Below are 22,489 nucleotides of genomic sequence, written 5' to 3'. Positions count from 1 at the left end.
CATAAAATATTTTAGGTGCAGTATACATTGATCAACTTAATTTAACAATTTTACATAAAATTAAAAATTAAATGCCATGAAATAAAAATAAGTAAGTAAATGAAATGTATCTCTTTAAAAAGAGATAAAATTAGACTCTACCAAATAAAAAATTCTGTGTGATCTGAGGCAGAGAGGAAGAAGTGAGGGCCTCAGAGAAATGCCAGGCTTCTACAATCACATGGGTCTGACACATTCAAACTCTCAAGATGTGGATACTGTCCTGAGCTCCTTGGGACATGTTCACCTAAGACCTCAGAGTAAAACTAACCTATCTCTAAGCCTGTTTGCACTTTTTTGTCATTAAATTATGGTGTGACTACATTAAGATTACCCTTCATCATTTTGCATTCATCATAAATAGTCACTGGGGATTATATGTTTATTGAAATATGAAATCTATGATAAATAACTAAAAGAAAATGTTTCTTGCTGTTAATAGTTATTTCTTGAAGTTAGTGCAATGGTTAGGCAGGTAAAAGTGCTGAAAAGTAGCTTGATGAGCCCAGTTTGATCTCCAGAAACCACAAAATGGAAGGATTGAATTGACTACTGAAAGCTGTGTTCTAACTTCCACACATGAACTGAGGCAATTGTGTGCCCACACATACACACACACACAAATAAGTGCAAAAGAATATTCACAACAAATATTTGTTTCTTGTTGTTGGTGCCATAGAGGAAATTATTTTCTCTCAATTTTTATTCCATGTTGAAAATGAATATATTAGGAATAAACCTATATTTAGTATTGCTAACATCCTACCTTAAAGATGTTTTAAAACTTTGGTACATAACTTTATAAATGGTGTGTATGTGTGTGTGTGTGTGTGTGTGTATACATACACACACACACATACACACACACACACACACACACATATATATAAATGCATCTATAGTGCAGCATATAAAGAAATTAAAGGCAAGAAGTGATGCTTAATTTAGTCAGAGCCACACCTACTCACACCTAATTCACAGTGAATGAGAATGTAAAGCCATCAGTTACTTTTTTTTTCTTTTTTTTGGTGGAGCTGAGGATCGAACCCAGGGCCTTGCGCTTGCTAGGCAAGCGCTCTACCATTGAGCTAAATCCCCACCCACCCCCTTTTTTTTTGCCATCAGTTACTTTAAGCAAGAGAACAGCAGCTTTGGAAAGGTCAGACAGTTGGAGAAAGAACAAATCCCAAAGAAATAAGAAATAATTACAACTAGGTGAGTTGCAGAAGCCATAGTGCTGGAGAAAAAGGATGTGAGTGAGGCAAAGAAAATAAATAATACAAGGAAGTGTGTGAGTGTGTGTGTGTGTGTGTGTGTGTGTGTGTGTGTGTGTGTGCGCGCACGTGCACAGATGCCCGCAGGGGCACTGACTCCTTGGAGTTACAAATGTTTGTGAATTACTTGATTTAGCTGCTGGAATAAAATCTCTGGTCCTTGTGACTTAGCAACAAGTCTTCTTAACTGCTGAGCCATCTCTGCAGCCCCAGTAACACAACTCTTTAAAGCAGTGTTTCTAGTAAACAAGCAAGAGCACAAATGTTACAGATGACCATTAGCAGCCGGCCATCAGATGGGCACGTTCTGTTGTCATCAAATAGTAATCGTTCTAACATGCAAGAGGAATGCATTTGCTTTCATTTATTCTTTGAAAATTTCATACAGGTGTACAATGTATCTTGATTGTAACTACCCCTCACACCCCCTCTAGTTTCCCCAGGATCCCTCATCTCATCTCCCTCCCAACCTCTTGTTCTCTACTTATATTTTCTTATTTATTTTTAACATCCCGACTTTAGTTAGTACTGCCCATATGTGTGTGAGTTTGAGGTCATCCACTGGGGCACTGGGAACAAACTAGTGTCCACACTTACAGAAAAAAAGTGACTCTTCCTTCCCCAGTAGCCATCAACTCTCCAAATGTAATTAATAATACATACAATCAGTAGCTAGCAAGACCCCTCCACTTTATGCTTCTAGTAGTCACTCTCTTCTACCCAGTGGTTACAATTCCCATTTTTATCGAAGACTTTTTGAGATAATCTCACTATTTAGTTCAGGTTAGCCTCAAACTTGAATTTTCCCTGTCTCAGCCTCCCAGGTACTTACTACTGATAGTAAATTGATTCATCTTTATATTTTGTAATAAGGACATTAAACAAATACACTACTGTCTTTAAACATCAACACAATATATGAATTGTATTCACACTGTTTGCAATCACAGGTTTCTATGATAAGTATTGTATAGAATTTTATTGTGAAAATGTATAAAAGTTTATCCATGGGGATGCTGATAGACATTTGGGTTATTTCTCAGGTTTAGGTTACAGGCACATTGCAAGTATGCTGCCATCAGCATTCTACTTGATGGACTCTGGTGAATGTAGGTACACATTTTGTTGAAGAGAGAACTGTGGGTTACCTGTACTTATCATCACAAGATACACACACACACACACACACACACACACAAAAAAATAGCTGGGTTCGTTTACACCAGTGGTTCTCAATCTGTGGTTCATGACCCCTTTGCGATCACATATCAGATATACTGCCTATCAGATATTTATATTACAACTCATAACAGTGGCAAATGACACTTATGAAATAGCCATGAAATAGTTTTATGGTTGGGGGTCACCACAACATGAGGGACTGTCATTAAATGGTCACAGAGTTAGGAAGGTTGAGAACAGCTGCTTTTCATTGCTATCAGTTAACATGGGAGAGCTCCAGGTCCTCACCCCAGGCAACACCTGACACTTTTAGGCTTTTCGTAGCCTACACATGCCAGTATGAATCCTACATCAGGAGAGATTCAATGCATTTTTCCTCCCAGAAACTGGAAAAGTCAATGTCCATTTGCCTGTTTGTTGGCACAGTTGTTCCTTTTCTTGCCAGTTTTTGAAGGGCGATGTACACGCCTTGCCATGTGTCACACGGTGAATACCATCTTCGCTTTTGTGCCTGATGTTTGCGTAGTTTATCTTTTTTTCACTAAAGTATTCAATGTTTATTTACTCCAATCTGTAATTTTGTGGATAACATATTTTTTGTGGCTTCATTTCCAAACCTTGCCTACTACAAATCACAAAGAAGATACGTGTTTTATTTTTCATGTTTAGCTCTAATGTTTTTCTGAAATTTCATTTGGCAAGAGCCATTTAAGGAGAAAGACAGGTTTGTTTGTTTTTTCCATTATATAATCTCATTAATGTAATAGTGTCCAAGGAAAATACACTTATAGTGAAATGTGGGACGCCATTTCTGTACCCCAAACACTTAGTTAAGTTGGAAGTGGAGTGTGGAAGCAAATGGAGAATTTGGGATTCAATAGTTTTCCTCTAGGATGAGAAAAAAAATAGGAGATATGATTAGAAATACCAAATATAAAGCATTTTTTCCTACAAAGATGCAAAACTTAAAAAAAATTCAAGCAATTCTTATAAAAACAAAGGAGGCAGTGAAAATGCCCATTATGTCTCTTATCTTCGGTAATATACTATTTGTCAAGGTCACTTAGAACACAATTTTTATTTAGAAACATCACAGACAGTACACTAGAAGGCAGTTCCTCCCAGAGCACCCAGACTCAATCCTCTAACGGACCCGAGGGAATGGGGACATAATTACTGCACCATTTTGCAAACAAAACTTGTTTAAGAGGCTCCTGTCTTCCTCCTCTGGGGCCTTTAGTCTTGGAGCCTGGAGAGGTGGCATCCTTCTTGTCTTGTGGGTGTGGGGAAAACTCCTCAGTGTCACACTGCCTAGCTTGGTTCTCAGGATCCTATAAATACCTCTTAGAGTTTGGAAATGGGACATGCTGAATGAATGGGACCCACCCCAGCTGCTCAAGGGTGGCAAGGGCGTCATATGTAATACTAGCAGCGCTCACGGTGGCGCAGGTGGCACTGGACTGGTCTGAGCCGTCCTGTGGTCTCCGTGGGGCAGGTCTCCCTTGTGTGTGCGCTTTTGCTGCAGGTCCTGCGCAGTCCCTGCATCTGAGGGTGTGCACAGTCCGCTGGAGCTTCCAGCAGCTCCTGCGCGTTCTCAGCTTAGGTGAGAAGACCTTGGAATTTGGGTGCCCCAGGCGCCAGGGATGCAGGGTTGGGGGGCTTGATTTGAAGCCACTGTGAGGTCACGGGAACCGGGGCGCGGGACCGCCTGGGCTTGGACATCCGGGATTTGCGACAGGATCCCGGAAGCACACAGTTGTCAAACTCCTGGAGCCACTGCAACTGTGGGCCACTTCCTGCAGCTCCGCCCCCAGGCAGATCTGGAGGGGTTGGGGCAGAGACCGAGCCTCAGGGGTTGGGGAAGAATGGGGCTCAGAGCACATGCTGTGCAGCCACATGGACTGGATGAATCTAATACGCCTTTAGGTTGTCTGCCTGGGTCTCAGCTTGGTAAGAGCTCCTGGCTGCTGAGCTCCTGGCTTTGGATGGCGAAGATGGAGAAGAAAGTCAGTTCCATAGATAGGTACCCAGGACGGAATGCATGTGGGATTTACCTAGAACTGTCTGCTGGTTCCTGTGGGCAGCCTGGAAGGCTTTACCGAAATATAACTTTTATGTATATGGCTCCCCACCCAAAAGAACCCACTTAAAATGAGTTCTATTTTTATGATTATAAAACATAAACCCAAAGGGCAGAGAGTATAGATGAGAAAATAAATATCAAAGGCAACAGCACATTATTGAAAAAAATACATATTAAATGGAGAAATACTATAATTGAGGGAAAGACTTGATAGCCTTTAGTTAGACATAGTGTTGTTAACCACATATGTGTAATATATGCATATAGAAACATGTGTATGAACTATGTGTGATATAGGCAATGAAAAATTTCAGAGGGCAGGGAAGGTAAAGGAGAGGGATTTGTAGAAAGAGAAAATCAAAGGAGGACTCACCATCCTGGGCACCATTAGCTGCTCTTAACCTGTGCAATGCGTTCAATTTGGAACAAAATTAACATAGTATGCTAAAAGACAATAGTGAGAAATCATGAAGAATGAGGAAACTTAACAAAAAATTTTACTGACTTGTAAGATCCGGGATTTATTGAGGAATAAATTATTAGATTATTTTCAGAGTCCTTTGAACAGAGCCTCAGTAACTAATGATCAACAGCAATCACCAATTAAGGAAAATAATTTTAACAGTCCACATCCTAAGTGTTTAATCACTGAGATGATGAACTCCTTCTTTCATCTATTTTTTTATTTACCTAAGAGTCTTGCAATGTATCCCAGGCTAGATGTGAGCTCTCCTGCCTCAGTCTCCCCAGTGCTGGGATTATAAGCATGCAGCAAACATGCCTGGAACAAACTACTCTTTAAGATCATACCTACAGTAAGATGGGGATTGTCATTAACATTGAGTAAAGCATTCTTCAAAATGCCTTTTTAAAGAAGTCATAATAGAATATAGTGGATTATTAATTTATACGGATGAAAATCTATCTTTCAAAAATTCAGAGTCATGATCTGATCAATAACAATTTCTTGAATGAATCATTGAATTAACAAGAAATAACAATACAAACAAAACTATTCCTTTAATTACTTAACCATTAAAATGTATGATTTTTAAAAGCAAAAGATTACTATTAGTTGTAATTACAACCTATATATTCTTTTGTCCTTTCTTTAGGAAAACCTACATAATTTTAAGCAGTTTCATGGTAGTGCTAGCCTGGTCATGTCAGTGCAGAATAACACAGATCTGACTCCAGCTTCCTTTGTTCTGAATGGAATCCCAGGCCTGGAAGACATACACGTCTGGATTTCCTTCCCATTCTGTTCCATGTATGCAGTGGCTATGGTTGGGAACTGTGGTCTCCTCTATCTCATCTTTTTTGAGGACTCCTTGCACAGACCCATGTACTACTTTTTAGCGATGCTTTCTCTAACAGACCTTGTCATATGCTCTAGTACGATCCCTAAAGCCCTCTGCATCTTCTGGTTTCATCTTAAGGAAATTGGATTTGATGACTGTCTTGTCCAGATGTTCTTCATCCATACCTTCACAGGGATGGAGTCTGGGGTGCTCATGCTCATGGCTCTGGACCGCTATGTAGCCATCTGCTACCCGCTGCGTTACTCCACCATCCTCACCAATCCGATCATTGCCAAGGTTGGGTTTGCCACCTTCCTAAGGGGAGTGCTACTAATTATTCCATTCATGTTTCTCACTAAGCGCCTGCCCTACTGCAGAGGCAATATACTAAACCATACTTACTGTGACCACATGTCTGTAGCCAAGTTGTCTTGTGGCAATGTCAAGGTGAATGTCATTTATGGTCTGATGGTTGCTCTCTTGATTGGGGGCTTTGACATCCTGTGCATCACAGTCTCCTACACCATGATCCTGAGGGCGGTGGTCAGCCTGTCCTCAGCAGATGCTCGGCAGAAGGCCTTCAGCACCTGCACTGCCCACATCTGTGCCATCGTTTTCTCCTACACCCCAGCCTTCTTTTCTTTCTTTTCCCACCGGTTTGGGGGGCACACCATCCCTCCATCTTGCCACATCATTGTGGCTAATATTTATCTGCTTTTGCCTCCCACCATGAACCCTGTTGTCTATGGAGTGAAAACCAAGCAGATACGAGACTGTGTCATAAGGATTCTTTCAGGGTCTAAGGATTCCAAAGGCCACAGCATATAAATAAGCTTTGCCAGGGGGACAGAGAAGAATTACAGCTAATTGTCTGTTGAGGCAGAAGCTGATAAAAATCCTGGTAGATGAACTTCCTTAACAAGGCAATAAAATCTGGACCATGTTAAATGTATTTCTTTCAACTGCCCTGGCAAGTCCAATAAGCTTCCTATGACTCTAAGTTCTCACTTTTTTTTTTTTGGTATTGGTTTTTTGAGATAGGGGTTCTGTGTGTAGCCATGGATGTTCTTAATGTTGTTCTGTATATCAGGCTGACGTTCAACTCACAGAGATCCTCCTGTCTCTGCCTCTGACATGCTGGGATTAAAAGCATGCATCCCCCTTGCCTGACAGCTCCTTACTCTTTTGCAGAATTAATCTAAAGGATAGACCAGGTTTCATTTGACAAAACCCAGTGAAAAATGAGTAAAGAATGAGGACTTTAAGTTTTGTTTTAATACAGAAACTTTAATTTTTAAGATATTTGTTGCTTCCACTAGAATATATGTAAATATATGTATTTACAAAGATACAAAATACTTACTTCTCCAAGTACTTCTTTCTTTATGAAAAAAACAAGGATATTTCCCATAAAGTCATGACCACAATGCACTTTAAATATCTAGACATCTCAATAGAATCTTATTAGGCTAGCTAGGTTTCTTTATCAAAGCCACTGGCATAATTACTTAACAGAACAACTGACTGGTCCATTTCCTTCAAGAGGGCCTTAAAGAGCCTGAAGTCCAGAAAGAGAGATAATTCTCTGAAACACATATAAGAAAATGTATATATTTTCCCCTAAAGACACCATAAGAGAAACTATCCAATTTTTTAAAAGTTGTATCCAATTGTGAATATAGTAAAGTTAAATGTTTTTCTAATATTTAAAGATTCTACTAAAGTAATAAAAACAGTTCAGAGAAATAGTAGTTTTTTTTTCGAGAAATGGTTTCTCTGTGTAGTTTTGTGCCTTTCCTGGAACTCACTCCGTAGCCCAGGTTGGCCTCAAAGTCACAGAGATCTGCCTGGTTCTGCCTCTCTAGTGCTGGGATTCAAGGCATGTGCCACCATTGCCTGGCGAAGTAGTATTTTTATATTTAATGTTTCATTCATTAGATTTTACAAGGAGTTCAGAGGAAAACAATTTCTATCCTTATCTTTTTCTGTCCAGCAATCAAGAAAACACATGCTTTCTCTCATATTAGTGAACTATAGTCATCAAACTTCATTCATTCATTCCATAAATCCTTTTGTACTGTATCACATTTAATGACCTATGAGATGACACCATTTATAATATAGGTGCTGGAGACAATTACCAAGATCCACAATTAGTCACAATGCACAGAATAAGTGCCTATAGGATGTCCAACACCAACAGATGCAACTAAATTGTAACCTATACACCTAAGGCTCAGGGAAAATGATGGAAGATGGGGTGGTATGATTATCAGAACCAGAGGGTCAGGACACTTGCTGCTAGATAGTACTTTCTAGACACCACAGGGAATTTGCACCCATTAAACCCTAACAATGTGGTTGCCTAAAACAAGATTTCCCTAATGTAAACACCAGTGGGCATTCCAGTGAATGGGAGAAATTTCAGAAGGTCATACTCCAGGTGAGGAACTACAAGTAGCCAATGGATTCTGGGAGAGAAGAATAAGTTTACCCCAGGAACCAATCTCCTAATAGCTTATCTAATATGAACTGGTCAACCCTAAAATGTACATAACCATCAACACTAAATGAATTTTGTAGATGTGGTATTTATACACACACATACACACACATATGCCTAATATGTCAATAATTAAAGAAGAGTTCATGGATTTGAAATGGGATGGGGGAGCAAGGGATGAGTTGGAAAGGAGATTGGGGGATGGAAATTATGTAAATAAAATACTACTATATGAAATTCTTGAAAGAATAAAAAATATTTAAAGAATTGCAGTTGGATTATGGCTTATTTTGTAAAGTTCTTATCAGAATCATAAGAATCCTATAATACCCAGAACTAATAGAAATTAACTAGGGGTGCTGGCATGAGCTTGTAATCCCAGCATTTAGGAGCTGGAAACAGGAGGATCCCTGTGACTTGCTGGCCAGCTAGCCTAGTCTAATTGCTACATCCATAGATTGCTACATCTCTCAACCTTCATCCAAAAAGCTTCTTGCAGCTGGGCGGTGGTGGCATACGCCTTTAAACCCAGAACTTGGGAGGCAAAGCTAGGCAGATCTCTGTGAATTTGAGGCCAGCCTGGGCTACAGAGTGAGTTCCAGGAAGTGCTCCAACGCTACACAGAGAAATCCTGTCTCAAAAAACCAAAAACCAAACAAACAAACAAAAACAAACCAAAAAACCCCAAAAAACCAAAACCAAAACCAAAACCAAAAAGCTTGCAGTAAATGGAAATTAACACAGGAACTTAACTGGTCACTATTCAGAGAAAGAGAAACTGTGGACTTCTCAGTCCTAGATGGAAAGTACTTTATCATACCCCTATACTCATCCACAAGGCTCAGGCATTTTCATGGATGATGGTGTGAAAAGATTGCAAGACATGGTGGCTAACTTCAAGAAACCTGTTTTAGACCCACTGCAAGGCAGATGCACATATGAACTCACAGGAATTGTGAGAGCATGCCTAAGACCTACACAAACTCATACCAGACAAATACCAGGATGGATGGGGAGAGAGGCATACAATCCCACCGTTAGCAGCTACTGAAATTTCATGACTTGTGGGAGAAGGAGAGTCAGTTTTCTTTAAACTGGTAGGCCACCACAATCCAGGGCAAGCCAATATTCCCAAGAGTAGCTGGGCAGCATGAAGTGGCTGTTTGTTTGCTTGCTTAAAAGACAGACAAAGGGAAGAAGAATTAACAAAGGTGGGTGGGTATGGAAGTGAGGGTGGAGGGATTGGATATGAGAGTAGTTGGGAGAAAGGAGCTGAATATTATTAGAATTTACTGTCACTAGCTACAAGGATTGTCTACACAAAATACACTACACTTGTGAAAAAATATCATTTTTTATTAGTCTGAAAGTGGAAACAACTCATATGCTCACTCAGACCTGGGGGATAAAAAAAAAATAAGGACTATCAGAGCCAGAGGTTACTCAGTCACAAATAAATGGAAGAATGATACTTGTAATAATGTGCTAGACACAAAACTAAATACTGTATAATGCAATTTATAATAAATATCCTGAATAAATAAATAAATAAAAAATGCATTCCTCTTGCGTGTTAATGTTTTCTGAGGCAAAGCGAAGGTGTAATAAAAATGGTCATTTATAACTATCAAGTTTCTACTTGAGATAATGGAAATACCTTTGGACTGTGGTGATGGTTGCCCACCATTGTGAGTACACTAAGAGTCTCTGAATTGTTTACATCAAAGTGCTAAGATGCCTAACACAGTTTTCTATGAATATCACCTTTATAAAACAATGAGTTGTAAATTCTTTTTTTGATTTTTTTTTTTTTTTTTTTTTCGAGACAGGGTTTCTCTGTGTAGTTTTGGTGCCTTTCTTTGCTCACCCTGCCTGTACCTGCCTGCCTCTACCCCTGAGTGATGGGATTAAAGGCATGTGCCACCACCTCCCAGCTGCCTGTAAAAATGTTTTAAAGCATGGATGCTGGAGAGATAGTTCAGTGGTTAAAAGTACTGGCTGTTTTTGAAGAGAACACCTGTGGTGGAATTGTGTTACCCAAAATATTGTGCACCCTAATAAATTTATCTGGGGTCAGAGAACAGACAGCCACTAGATACAGAGCCAAAAATGGTGGCTAGAAAATGGGTCAGAGCAAGCCATAGCAGAAGTTGGGCAGTGATGGTGCACGCCTTTAATCCCAGCACTTGGGAGGCAGAGCTAGGGGGATCTCTGTGTGTTCAAGGATACAGTCAGCATGGAGACACACACCTTTAATCCCAGAAAGTGAGCCTTTATGGAGTGACAGCAGAAAGAGAAAGATATATAAGGCATGGAGACCAGAAACTAGTAGCATTTGGCTGGTTAAGCATTTGGCTGGTTAAGTATTTGGCTGGTTAAGCTTTCAGGCTTTGGAGCAGCACAGTTCAGCTAAGATTCATTTGGGTGAGGACTCAGAAGCTTGCAGTCTGAGGAAACAAGACCTGCTGAGGAACTGGCAAAGTGAGGTAGATGTGTCTTGTTCTGTCTCTCTGATCTTCCAGCACTCACCCCAATAAGTGGCCTCAGGTTTGATTTTATTAATAAATACCCTTAAGTATTCCTGCTGCAAACACCCACATAGCCCCTCACAATCTTCTGCAGCTCCAGTTCCAAGGAATCCAGCTCCCTCTTCTGCCCCCTTGGGTATCAGACACAAGCACAGTACAATTATATATGTGCAAGCAAAACAATCATAAACAAATTAAAAATAAATAAATCTTAAAAGAAATTTTCTCTCCATGATTTAAAAAAATTTCTTGCAAAATAAAAGAAGCTACATAAGAAAACAAAAACATTCATGTTTTAATATTGTATCATTGAGGCTTCTACTAAAATCTTTAATTTACATTTATTAAGAAATGGAATACTAGAGTAGGGCAGATGACAGATGGATCACAGATATGTATTGACTAGAAAAATATAGTTTATTTATACATCATATAACTTAAGGTTGCTTTTTATCTTCTTCAAAATACATTTACATTTTTCAGGATTTATAAAAATATGTAACATTATTGATATCTTTAAAGAAACATAAAGTTAAAATCAATTATTGGTTTAATATTGCTATTGTCACTGTTGCATTGTTGCCATAAGATTTACCGTCTAATTATTTATGATTTCACATGTATGTATATTCTTCAATTTTTGATAAATTTTGACAATTCATCCACAACCTCACTGTACCAAAACTGGAGCCTAAATTGTCTGATCCTTTTAAAATAATTGTTACCCTGACTTGGGAAATACTGAAAATTCAATGATATAAACATAAATATAGATATGTAAAAATGAATAAACAAGATAACATATGGATGTGTACTTCTTAGTGGTAGAAACATTCTACATTACTTGCTTTCAGCTTTCTCCTTTCCTGTTTGTATCCCTTTCTCCTTCACTTGTCTTATTGTTCTAGCTGAGACATCAAGAAATCATATTGAATAGGATGAGGGAGAGCAACATCCTTGTCTTGTTCCTGATTTTGGTGGAAATGCTTTGAGTTTTTCTCCATTTAGAAAGTTGTTCCTTGTGTGTTAGCTTTATGATGTTGAGCTATGTCCCTGCATCCCCAGATTCTCTAAGATTTTCATTATGAAGGGTGATGGGTTTTTCAGAGGCCTTTTCTGGATATAATGAAATGATTCTGTAGTTTCTGTATTTCAGTCTACTTAGGGAGCAGATTCCACTTATTGATTTATGGATGTTGAAACATCCCTGTATCTCTAAGATGAAGGTGACTTGATCTTGGAGGATAATCTTTTTGATAGGTTTTTAAACTCAGTTTGAAAAGTGCTTTACAGAGAATGTTTGCCTCCATGTTCATCAGAGATGTTGTGCACCAGAGTGTCTAACAAAGAACCACAACTCTGTAATCAATGCTACAGTCCCTACTGTTCATAAATAGCTTTTGTTCATTTTTTCCCTCTTGCTTGCACATGCCAATAAACTAAGAGGCCCTTATTTATGATCCATGCACACTTTCACATCCTCCTATGACATTGCTCCTCACACCAATGCCTTCTTTTCTAATGTTCTCAAAGATTCCTTTGAGATATGTAACACAGATTTTCTTTTAAAGACTGAGTGCAGTTGTGGTTATCAAGGTGTTTAGAAGCCAAGGGCCATGCACATGCCTGTATTAGAGGACAGTGACTTTTCCTTTGGAACAAGACCCTGAACATCTGGACCGCATTGTCTTGATCTTGGTGTGTGGCTGCACAGAAACTAGGTATTAAAGAGCACACAATGGTGATAGGATGGTGGGGGCAGGACAGTTTTTAAGGCAGTATGATATAGTGGAAAGAGGCTTTGGTTGCCTATGAGTTGGTTGTATATTATCCTAAGAAATAGTTTTGATTCTAGTCACTATCTTTTATAAAAATTTTTAAAAATATATTTATTAAAATTTTTTCATTTTACATACCAACTTCAGTTCCCCCTACCTCCCCTTCTCCTGCCTCCTCACTTCCCTCCTACTCTCCCCCCATTCACTCCTCAGAGTGGGTAAGGCCTCCCATGGTAGTCAACAAAGTCTGGGATACCAAGTTGAAGGAGAGCCCACCCTCCCCATTGTATCAAGGCTGAGCAAGGTATCCCACCACAGGGAATGGGTTCCAAAAAGGCAGTTCATGCACCTGGGATAAGTCCTGGTCCTATTGCCAGGGACCCCACAAACAGATCAAGCCACACACCTGCCACCCACATTCAGTGGGCCTAGTTGGGTCCCATGCAGGTTCCCGAGCTGTCAGTCCTGAGTCAGTGAGCTCCAATCTAGTCACTAACTTTTTTTTTTTAAACCTTTCTAGAGCATTATTGGGAGAGAAAGGGAGGGAGGGAGGGGAGGGGAGGGAGGGAGAGAGAGAGAGAGAGAGAGAGAGAGAGAGAGAGAGAGAGAGAGAGAGAAACTGCATGGAGGGGAGAGAATATGGAAGGAGAGCGTGGGGAAAAAGTCTAGTCACTATCTTGATAGTAGAAGTGTTAAGGAGAATTTGGGCTCTTAATTCTCAGATCCATAATTCAGTTATATTTCCATGATGATTATGAGTATTTATTACTTGCCTTAAGCATAGAGTATATAGTATCGATGGTTCTGCTGTGATGGAAGTCAGGTATAAATTACCCAAGGAGAAATGGAGAAAGAAGAGAAAGCTAGAGAACTGCCTTTGATCAGTCAGCGTGCCACTGTGTCAGCCCTGACTTTCCCTTAGGCACAGGTTTCATTTTAGTGACAGAAGACTCATTTATGATGTTTAATCCTTTGTGATGATACCAGAGGAACTTAGTCTCATATGAAGATAAAACTGTAGATATTAAAGACGGCTTATTGAGGAGGTGCCATTATTGTCTACGGTACTTGTAACAGAGAATAAACATCTTGTGATCTGTAAACTACTGTTTTATTTTATGTTTCAGGTAGGGTCTCGATCTGTAACTCAGGCTGGCCTGGAGCTCACTATGTAGCTCAGGCTCCTTGAACTCGTGGCGATCCTCCTGTCTTGGCTTCCCATGTGCTGGTATTACAAGTGTGAGCCACCACATCTGGATAGAGTACTGCCTTGTGAGTGATTATAGCCATGTATTGATGTTACTGTTTCAACATATCTGTCCATACTGAAAATAGCATGAGGTAAATTCTTAACAAGAACAATTAAGTTATAATATCTTGGAATTGAGTTTGGTAAATGTATTTTGTGTTCTGATCATTAGGTATTACTTTGACATGTGTAGGTCTCTTGCTGAGTTTGGCAAATGTACTCAGAACAAGATTTAAAGTTGTAACAATCTACTCTTAATAATTAAAGCTGTAGTATGGATATGCACAATACCTTGGTAGAGTTTATAATAAATACTCTTCAGAAAACAGCATATTTATCAGAAATATATTTTTGTGTTTTTGATTTGTGGATCTCTATGTTTTTCCTAATTTCAGTATTAGTTTCTATTGTGCAGCTTCTACACAGAGTGGAGTTGGGCTAGTCATGGACATTAAGGATATTCTATTTGCAACAACGTGTGACGATTTAGTACATACTACACATTGTTCTGGAAATGACTTTACTCTATTTTCTGACAATCAATTACATAAGTGTATATATGCTTGGTGTATGTATATACAGGCACATACACAAACACACACACATATATGTATATATACAACTTATAGTTTTTATTTCTTTTAATAATATCTGTTAAGGTAATCTGAAAAATATAATATATGCAAATATGAAGCACACATTTATAGGCCTGAGAAAAAGACATAATGGCATTTTGGTTTTCATAGAAACATAAATTTTATGTTATTGGGCTGATTTGTTCTTTTAATAAAAATACAAATTTATAGCTTTTTTTCGCCTTCTTGTTGTTTGTTTAAGAACAATTAATTAATGCTGAAAAAATTTTAGATGCAACAAGAATCTGATTATGTGATTTAAGTGACATCTCCATTTAGCAATTTGTGTTCTGTCAAAGTAAGAACTTTAACCAAACCTAGAGATGAATCAGTGGGATCCATTAGCTGTCCACTCACCACTTTCTGATTCTTGATCTAGCTTTTTCTTGTTTTTACCTCCATATTACCCGAAGTTACTGTACGTTTAATTTGTGGTATAGTTTCATTATTGCAATATGTTTATATTTGCGCTGAGGGTCAAACCCATAGCCTTGCGCTTGCTAGGCAAGCACTCTACCACTGAGCTAAATCTCCAACCCAAAATTATATTTTTTTATGGCAACTCCTTTTGTGTTTTGCATACAATGTTAGAATTAAGTTTAATAATGTCAGGTAATAATGATTAATCTGGCCACTCATTCAAAAATATGTTTTCATCTGATCGCTATCACATAACTTGCTAAATAGTGCCAATAGAAAAATACAGAACATTTGTTATAAAATTAAGACTTTTAAATTTATAATTGATCCCAAAATATAAGAAGATTTTATACAACCACAGTTAAAATTTCAAACTAAGATTGATCACTCTATTTCTTTATTAACTACAATATTAAGTCAGGGATTCTGTATTACTCAAGACAGAGCTGAATGTTTCTAGAGTAAGTGAAGTTTTAGAAGGGTTTGGGGGTGATGATGACCTAAAAGGAAATATTTTGCAATCATACCAGTTAGACATGAGTAGACAATATGACATCAACAAGAAGGAATTCTCTGCCCCTTTCTGTTAGACAGGATCATAACCATATTCAGCTCTAAGAACAAGAAACATGTCTTGTTAGGTTCTAAAATTTTCTTTGGCTTTATAATATTCCAAGAATATATATTTTGAAGAACACTATTATGAACATGTAAATGAGACAACAGTAACTCTCAAGAAAACTGGTCTGTTAGCCTCCAGTGCAAACCCATAAGAGCAAAACAGGATGTACTGAGAAAAAGTGAGTAATAAACAATCCAATGCCATTGATTCATCTATGAACCCAATGCTAAATAACCACTTGTAGTGACTGGAAGTTTATTCTGAGAGACCTTAGAAACATTACAAGTAAATACTGATCAGGTGTGACAAAGGTCAAATGAGGCATTTGATCAACTAGAGGTTGAACCCAATTTTCACACTTAAGTTTGACATCCTCTGGACCCTCCACTGGTCCAAGAACACTGGCATCCAGTGTTCCACATGCTGCTGTGGGATTAAGATCAGTGGGGTCCTCCTGGAAAAATGAAGGCTCTCAGGAGAAGATATATGAAAGTGTAATTAAAGATGTCTCCAGTGAAGGAAGCTCCCTTTATGAGAACCCCTAGCAAACCTCACAGGTTCATGAAATTCCCTTATCACAAGAAGTTTCTAGATTTCTAAAGTCTTTTAGGCATATATTGATCATCAAGTTATAACCTTAGGTATAAAGTAATCAATAAATCATCTGCAATTAGCAAGATTTAATAAAAACTAACGTATAAGGAAACAAGTCCTAAAAGTAAATAAAATCAACCTAGAAATGACATGAAACCTGCAAAGTACACGTACATTATACAACAGTGTGGTGGCCAATTTTGTCATCTTGACAAGTCTTAACATCTTTCAGCAGACAAATCTTTGGGCATGTCTGTTAGGGAGCTCTTAGACTGGAAATACTTACCTTGAATGTGGGTGACAGCTTTTCATGTCCTAGAGCTCCAGCATAAATAAAAACGAGAAAACAAGCAGAGCCCTCGTGGTAATTTTTGTGATTTCTGACTGCAAATGCGATGTGATCTGCTGTCTCATCTGCCTACTGCCATGATAGACTCATCTGCTGTGATAGACTGAATCTATCAACTCAAACTGTATAACAAAACAAACCCGACCTTCCTTAAGTTGCTTTTGTTGGGTATCGATCACAAAACAAAGATTGTAATTTATATGCTTACATATTTATTGACAGATTCACAAGTAATGGAGGGTTAAGTTTTGCCATTAATGCTTGAAGAAGTCTCATCTATACATTACTGCCATTTACTCAGTTACAAGTGTCAGGCTACAAAAAACATTGCTAGATTACAGTGAGGATCAAATCTGTGACTATATAAAAAGTTCTTAGTACAATACTTGCTGTATAGTAAACATAAATACAAGCTACTAATTTAAAATGAGAAAAAAAGAATTATCCTAAACATATTTGTTATATCATGATGAGATGCTAACAAATGAACTTTTCCTTAAGAAAATATGAAATTGAGACAGGCATGATGGAGCATACTTGTGATCCTAATCATTTGAAGGCAAAAGAGCAGAAGCTCAGGAGTTCAAGGACATTCTCAGCTTCAGAGTAAATTTGAATCCAGCCAGGGTTATATGAGAACTTTTCTTAAAAAAGAAAAAGAAAGCTGGGTGGTGGTGTCACACACCTGTAATCCCAGCACTCGGGAGGCAGAGACAGGTGGATCTCTGAGAGTTCGAGGCCAGCCTGGTCTACAAAGTGAGTTCCAGGACAGCCTCCAAAGCTACAGAGAAACCCTGTCTTGAAAAACAAAAACAAAACAAAACAAAACAAAACAAAACAAAACAAAAAAAGAACTCACAAAAAACAAAAAACCAAATGGTAATGAGTCTAATTGTGAACATTTACATAAGATATAGCAATGATGCTATGAAAAAGAACAAAGGAGGTTATTACCCTTGTTCATGGTATTACCCATGTTATTACCCCTGAACTTGATAGTAAGACCCTATTGCTGGAAACCTCATACCTGGGTCACAGAACATGGAGAAAGAAAGCTGGTAATGGCCTGTAATTTCTCCTCTACCAGAATCTGCTACACAGGCTGGTAGAGAATCTGCTACACAGGCTGGTAGAGGAGCAAAGTCATCAATAGTCTTAACCCAACAATGAATCTGCCAGTATGGTCATGACTGACTTGGCGGTTTTTGGTATCTTAGATGTTACAGAGGTAATCAATGAATTTCTGATTGGATTTAGGGCTCTCTCCATAAAATAGAACTCATGCTTGGTTTTGAAAAACTGGCTAGGAGCCCACAAATGCGTACATCATAGGCATTAGTAGAGATGTTACTTTTTTTTTTTTGTGAAACAGATATAATATCAAACTGCCTTGTAAATATGTACTTACACACACACAAAATTTATGGATTAATGAAGAATAGAAACTACTGTAGGAACTCCCATCTAGACCAGAGGTGAGTGCCTGGGGTCACACCCAGAGAGGCTCACCCCTGGGTCCCAGCCCTGGGCACTGGGCATTCAGGGGAAGACCTGCACAAATTGGCCACAGGTTCTGGCCAGAGGGCAGGACCCCCTCCTCCCTGCCCAACCGCACCAGGAAGGTTCCTCTTCTACAGGACCCCTGGCACACCCAACAATCTCCACGCCCTGCCCCCACACCCATCCCTCCCAGACCCAAGCCACTTCCTGAGACTTAGAAACCAGCAACCAGCTCCCATCTGGACCAGAGGTGAGTGCCTGGGGTCATACCTAGACAGGCTGCCCCTATGTCCCACCCCTGGGCACCAGCCATTCAGGGGAAGACCTGCCCAACTTGGCCCCATTTTCTGGCCATTGCGGGAAGGTTCCCCTTTTCCAAGACTGCAGGCAGACCCTGCAATCTCCACACCCTGCCCTCACACCCATCTGCCGGAGACGCCCCAGAACTGCCATCTGGACCAGAGGTGAGTACCTGGGGTCATACGTAGAGAGGCCCGCCCCTAGGTCCCACCCAACTTGGCCACACTTTCTGGCCACCCGGGGGCCCCCGGGAAGGTTCCAAGACTGCAGGCAGACCCTGCAAACTCCAACCCTGCCCCGACACCCATCTGCCGGAAACCCCAGCCACTTCTTGAGACTTAGAAACCAGCCTCCATCTCCCATCCTGCCCCAGAGCTCCCATCTGGACAAGATAGGGAGACCCCAGCCACTTCCTGAGACCCAGAGACCAGGCCACACCTCCCATTGGCCCTGGAACTCCCATCTGGACCAGAGGTGAGTGCCTGGGGTCATACCTAGAGAGGCCCGCCCCTGGTCCCACCCCTGGGCACCAGCCATTCAGGGGAAGACCTGCCCAACCTGGCCCCAGTTTCTGGCCACGGGTTGGGCCCCACTGGAAAGCTCCCCTTTTCCAAGACTGCAGACAGACCCTGCAGTCTCCACACCCTGCCCCCACACCCATCTGCCAGAGACCCCAGCCACTTCCTGAGACTTAGAGACCAGCCCCCAGTTCCCATCCTATCCAAGAGCTCCCTTCTGTACAAGATACGGAGACCCCAGTCACTTCCTGAGACTCAGAGACCACACCCCCCATCTCCCATCTGGCCAGCACTGCCACCTGGACCAGCGCTCCCATCCGGCCCAGAGCTTCCATCTGGACCTGAGAGGCTCCCTAAAATCTGTCAGCTTTGTCTGGACCAAGTGCACTGATAAGACCAAGAAGGAATCCAGGAGGAGATGGGCAGACTTAAAGGCAGAAGTACATACAACAAAAGAAAGAACAATACAGCATCACCAGAACCTAGCCCTTCTCCAACAGCTAGACCTGAACATCACAGAATGGAAGAAGCAGAAAAAAACAGCCTTATAAATAACATCATAAAGAGGCTAGAGCCTTATATAGAAGAAATAAAAAATGAAGTGGAGGAACAGACAAACAAAAAAATGGGAAGAACGCTATAAAAAGCTAGAGGAAAAGACAAAGAAAGCAGAAGAAAACAGTAAGTCCCTGAAAGAAAATCATGAAAAAGCAATGAAACAGACAGGGAAACAGTCCAAGACCTGAAGAGGGAAATAGAAAAAATGAAGAAGACACTAGCAGAAGGAACGCTGGAAATAGAAAATCTGAGTAAACAAACAGGAACTTCAGATGCAAGTATAACCAACAGAATGCAAGAGATGGAAGAGAGGATCTCTGGTGTTGAAGATACAGTAGAAGAAATAGATTCATCAGTCAAAGAAAACACTAAAGTCAACAAAGTCATGACCCAAAGTGTCCAGGAAATTTGGGACACCATGAAAAGACTAAACCTACAAATAATAGGGATAGAGGAAGGAGAATACCAACTCAAAGGCGCAGAAAGCCCGAACCTACCTAGTCTGGTGATCAGATGGCTAAACAGCCTAACTGTTGTGTTAGAACTCTCAATAACTGATGGAAGTGGATGCAGAGATCCTCAGCCAGGCCCCAGGTGGAGCTCCAGGAGTCCAATTGCCGAGAAAGAGGAGGGATTATAAGAGCGTGAATTGTTGAGACCAAGATTGGAAAAAGCACAGGGACAAATAGCCAAACTAATGGAAACACATGAACTATGAACCAAAAGCTGTGGAGGCCCCAACTGGATCAGGCCCTCTGGATAAGTGAGACAATTGAATAGCTTGATCTGTTTGGGAGGCATCCAGTCTGTGGGACCTGGACCTGTCCTTAGTGCATGAGCTGGCTGTTTGGAACCTGGGGCTTATGTGGGGACACTGCTCAGCCTGGAAGGAGAGGACTGGACCTGCCTGGACTGAATCTACCAGGTTGAGCTGAATCCCCAGGGGAGTCTTTGCCCTGGAGGAGATGGGAATGGGGGGGGGGGGGGGTGAAGGCAGGGTCAGGGTCACGAGGGGGGAGGACATGGGAACCCATGGCTAATATGTAAAATTAAATTAAATTTATTAAAAAAAGGAACAAGGTTGGGGATTTAGCTCAGTGGTAGAGCGCTTGCCTAGCAAGCACAAGACCCTGGGTTCGATCCTCAGCTCTACATAAAAAAAAAAAAAAGGAGTTCACACATATTTCTCAGGGTCTTCACCATTTTACCTTTGTGTGGATTGGCAGGCTCCAGCATGCTGGAATAATAATTGATCTTGCTGATTACTTGGATGTAATCATCATCATAAAAAAAAAGAAACTACTGTATGTGCAACTTGAAAATTAATTACTAAGAAGCAGATCTCAAATCAGATACTGTTTTAACTTAGATATTAAAAAATGATGTTCAATTTGACCAATGAGCTGTGTTTTCAGGACTGTTAGCCCCATACTATTTCCCTATGTTGCATGAGTATTCAGCTACATTTCCAGAATAAGGGTTGTATTCCTTTCTTTGAAGACAAGAACTATTAACTAGCCTGCGATCATAGTTCATTTAAGTACTGACTTGTACACTTTAAGTACACTTTCCCATAGTTACTTATTTTGTTAAACAGTCATCTGTTATGCACTATGCAAATATTTTTGCAAATATTAATATATATGTAATTCCACTAACTTTAGGAAATAAATGGTATGATTATGACTATCATTTTAAGAATAATAGTTTTCCAAACATTCTCTAGCTAGTGAAAGTTATTGTGATCTCATTCTTATATCCATCCTATGCTGTCTTTCCAGGCAATGTGATACTGTATGGGAATTTCTGACCATAGATGATGACCAGCACTTTAGCCCAGACCATGGGGTCTCCTAATCACACAGATCGGGATCCTTCCCTCTTCTTTCTCCTGGGCATCCCAGGTCTAGAGAAATTCCATATGTGGCTCTCACTTCCAGTGTGCTGTCTGGGCACAGCAACAATTGTGGGCAATATAACCATCTTGGTTGTTGTTGCCACAGAGCCAGCCTTGCACAAACCTGTGTACCTTTTCCTGTGCATGCTCTCAACTATCGATTTGGCTGCCTCCTTCTCCACAGTACCCAAGCTACTGGCTATTCTCTGGTATGGAGCTGGACATATCTCTGCTTCTGCCTGCCTGGCACAGATGTTTTTCATTCACGCCTTTTGCATGATGGAGTCCACGGTGCTGTTGGCCATGGCCTTTGATCGCTATGTGGCCATCTGCCACCCACTCCGCTATTCTACCATCCTCACTGACACCATCATTGCTCGCATTGGGGTGGTAGCTATGATGAGAGGCTCCCTGCTAATGCTTCCATGTCCCTTCCTCATTGGTCGTCTGAGCTTCTGCCAAAGCCATGTGATCCCACACACATACTGTGAGCATATGGCCGTGGTGAAGCTGGCATGTGGAGACACCAGGCCCAACCGTGTGTATGGGTTGACAGCCGCACTGTTGGTCATTGGGGTTGATTTATTCTGCATTGGTCTCTCCTATGCCCTCATTGCACAAGCAGTGCTTCGTCTCTCTTCCCAAGAAGTCCGGTCCAAGGCCCTAGGCACCTGTGGCTCCCATGTCTGCATCATCCTCATCTCTTACACACCAGCCCTCTTCTCCTTTTTTACACACCGCTTTGGCCACCATGTCCCACTCCACATTCATATTCTTTTAGCAAATGTCTATCTGCTTTTCCCACCAGCTCTTAACCCGATGGTATACGGAGTGAAGACCAGGGAGATTCGTGAAAGGGTTGCCAAGGTGTTTCAGTGGGGACAAGGAACTGGGATCAAACCATCTAAGTAACTACAGAGTATATAGAGTACAGAAAATTAAAAAAAAAATCTTTTTAAAATTAAGAAATTCTGGGTTGGGGATTTAGCTTAGTGGTAGAGCGCTTGCCTAGCAAGAGCAAGGCCCTGGGTTCGGTCCTCAGCTCAAAAAAAAAAAAAAAAAAGATTAAGAAATTCTTAATATTTGAAACTGGAAAAATATTTTAATGCTGGGTTAAGATCCTCTGTAAGAACTTCTGTTCACTTATAATATCCATATA

At 40.3% G+C, this 22,489-nt stretch overlaps 2 protein-coding genes across 2 annotated transcripts; both read left to right on the top strand.

Annotated features, from left to right (window-relative positions):
* The first annotated feature begins 5,741 nt into the window (after positions 1-5,741).
* On the top strand, positions 5,742-6,707 carry LOC118575238 (olfactory receptor 52N4). Its single transcript, XM_036175876.1, has one exon. The coding sequence runs from the start codon at positions 5,742-5,744 to the stop codon at positions 6,705-6,707; it is 966 nt and encodes a 321-aa protein (XP_036031769.1).
* A 14,545-nt stretch (positions 6,708-21,252) lies between these two features.
* LOC118575236 (putative olfactory receptor 52P1) lies at positions 21,253-22,242 on the top strand. The gene has a single exon (XM_036175874.1). It carries the CDS (start codon positions 21,253-21,255, stop codon positions 22,240-22,242), a length of 990 nt encoding a protein of 329 aa, XP_036031767.1.
* Positions 22,243-22,489: the final 247 nt, after the last annotated feature.

This window comes from Onychomys torridus, unplaced genomic scaffold (assembly GCF_903995425.1).
Source record: "Onychomys torridus unplaced genomic scaffold, mOncTor1.1, whole genome shotgun sequence".
NCBI classification, from domain to species: Eukaryota; Metazoa; Chordata; class Mammalia; order Rodentia; family Cricetidae; genus Onychomys; species Onychomys torridus.
The sequence above is the reverse complement of the archived record's forward strand: the minus strand, read 5'-3'. Positions and strand labels throughout refer to the sequence as shown.

Bases quoted from the DNA above. Each gene is read 5' to 3' on its own strand.
- LOC118575238 (XM_036175876.1), top strand. From the start codon at position 5,742: ATGTCAGTGCAGAATAACACAGATCTGACTCCAGCTTCCTTTGTTCTG.
- LOC118575236 (XM_036175874.1), top strand. From the start codon at position 21,253: ATGACCAGCACTTTAGCCCAGACCATGGGGTCTCCTAATCACACAGAT.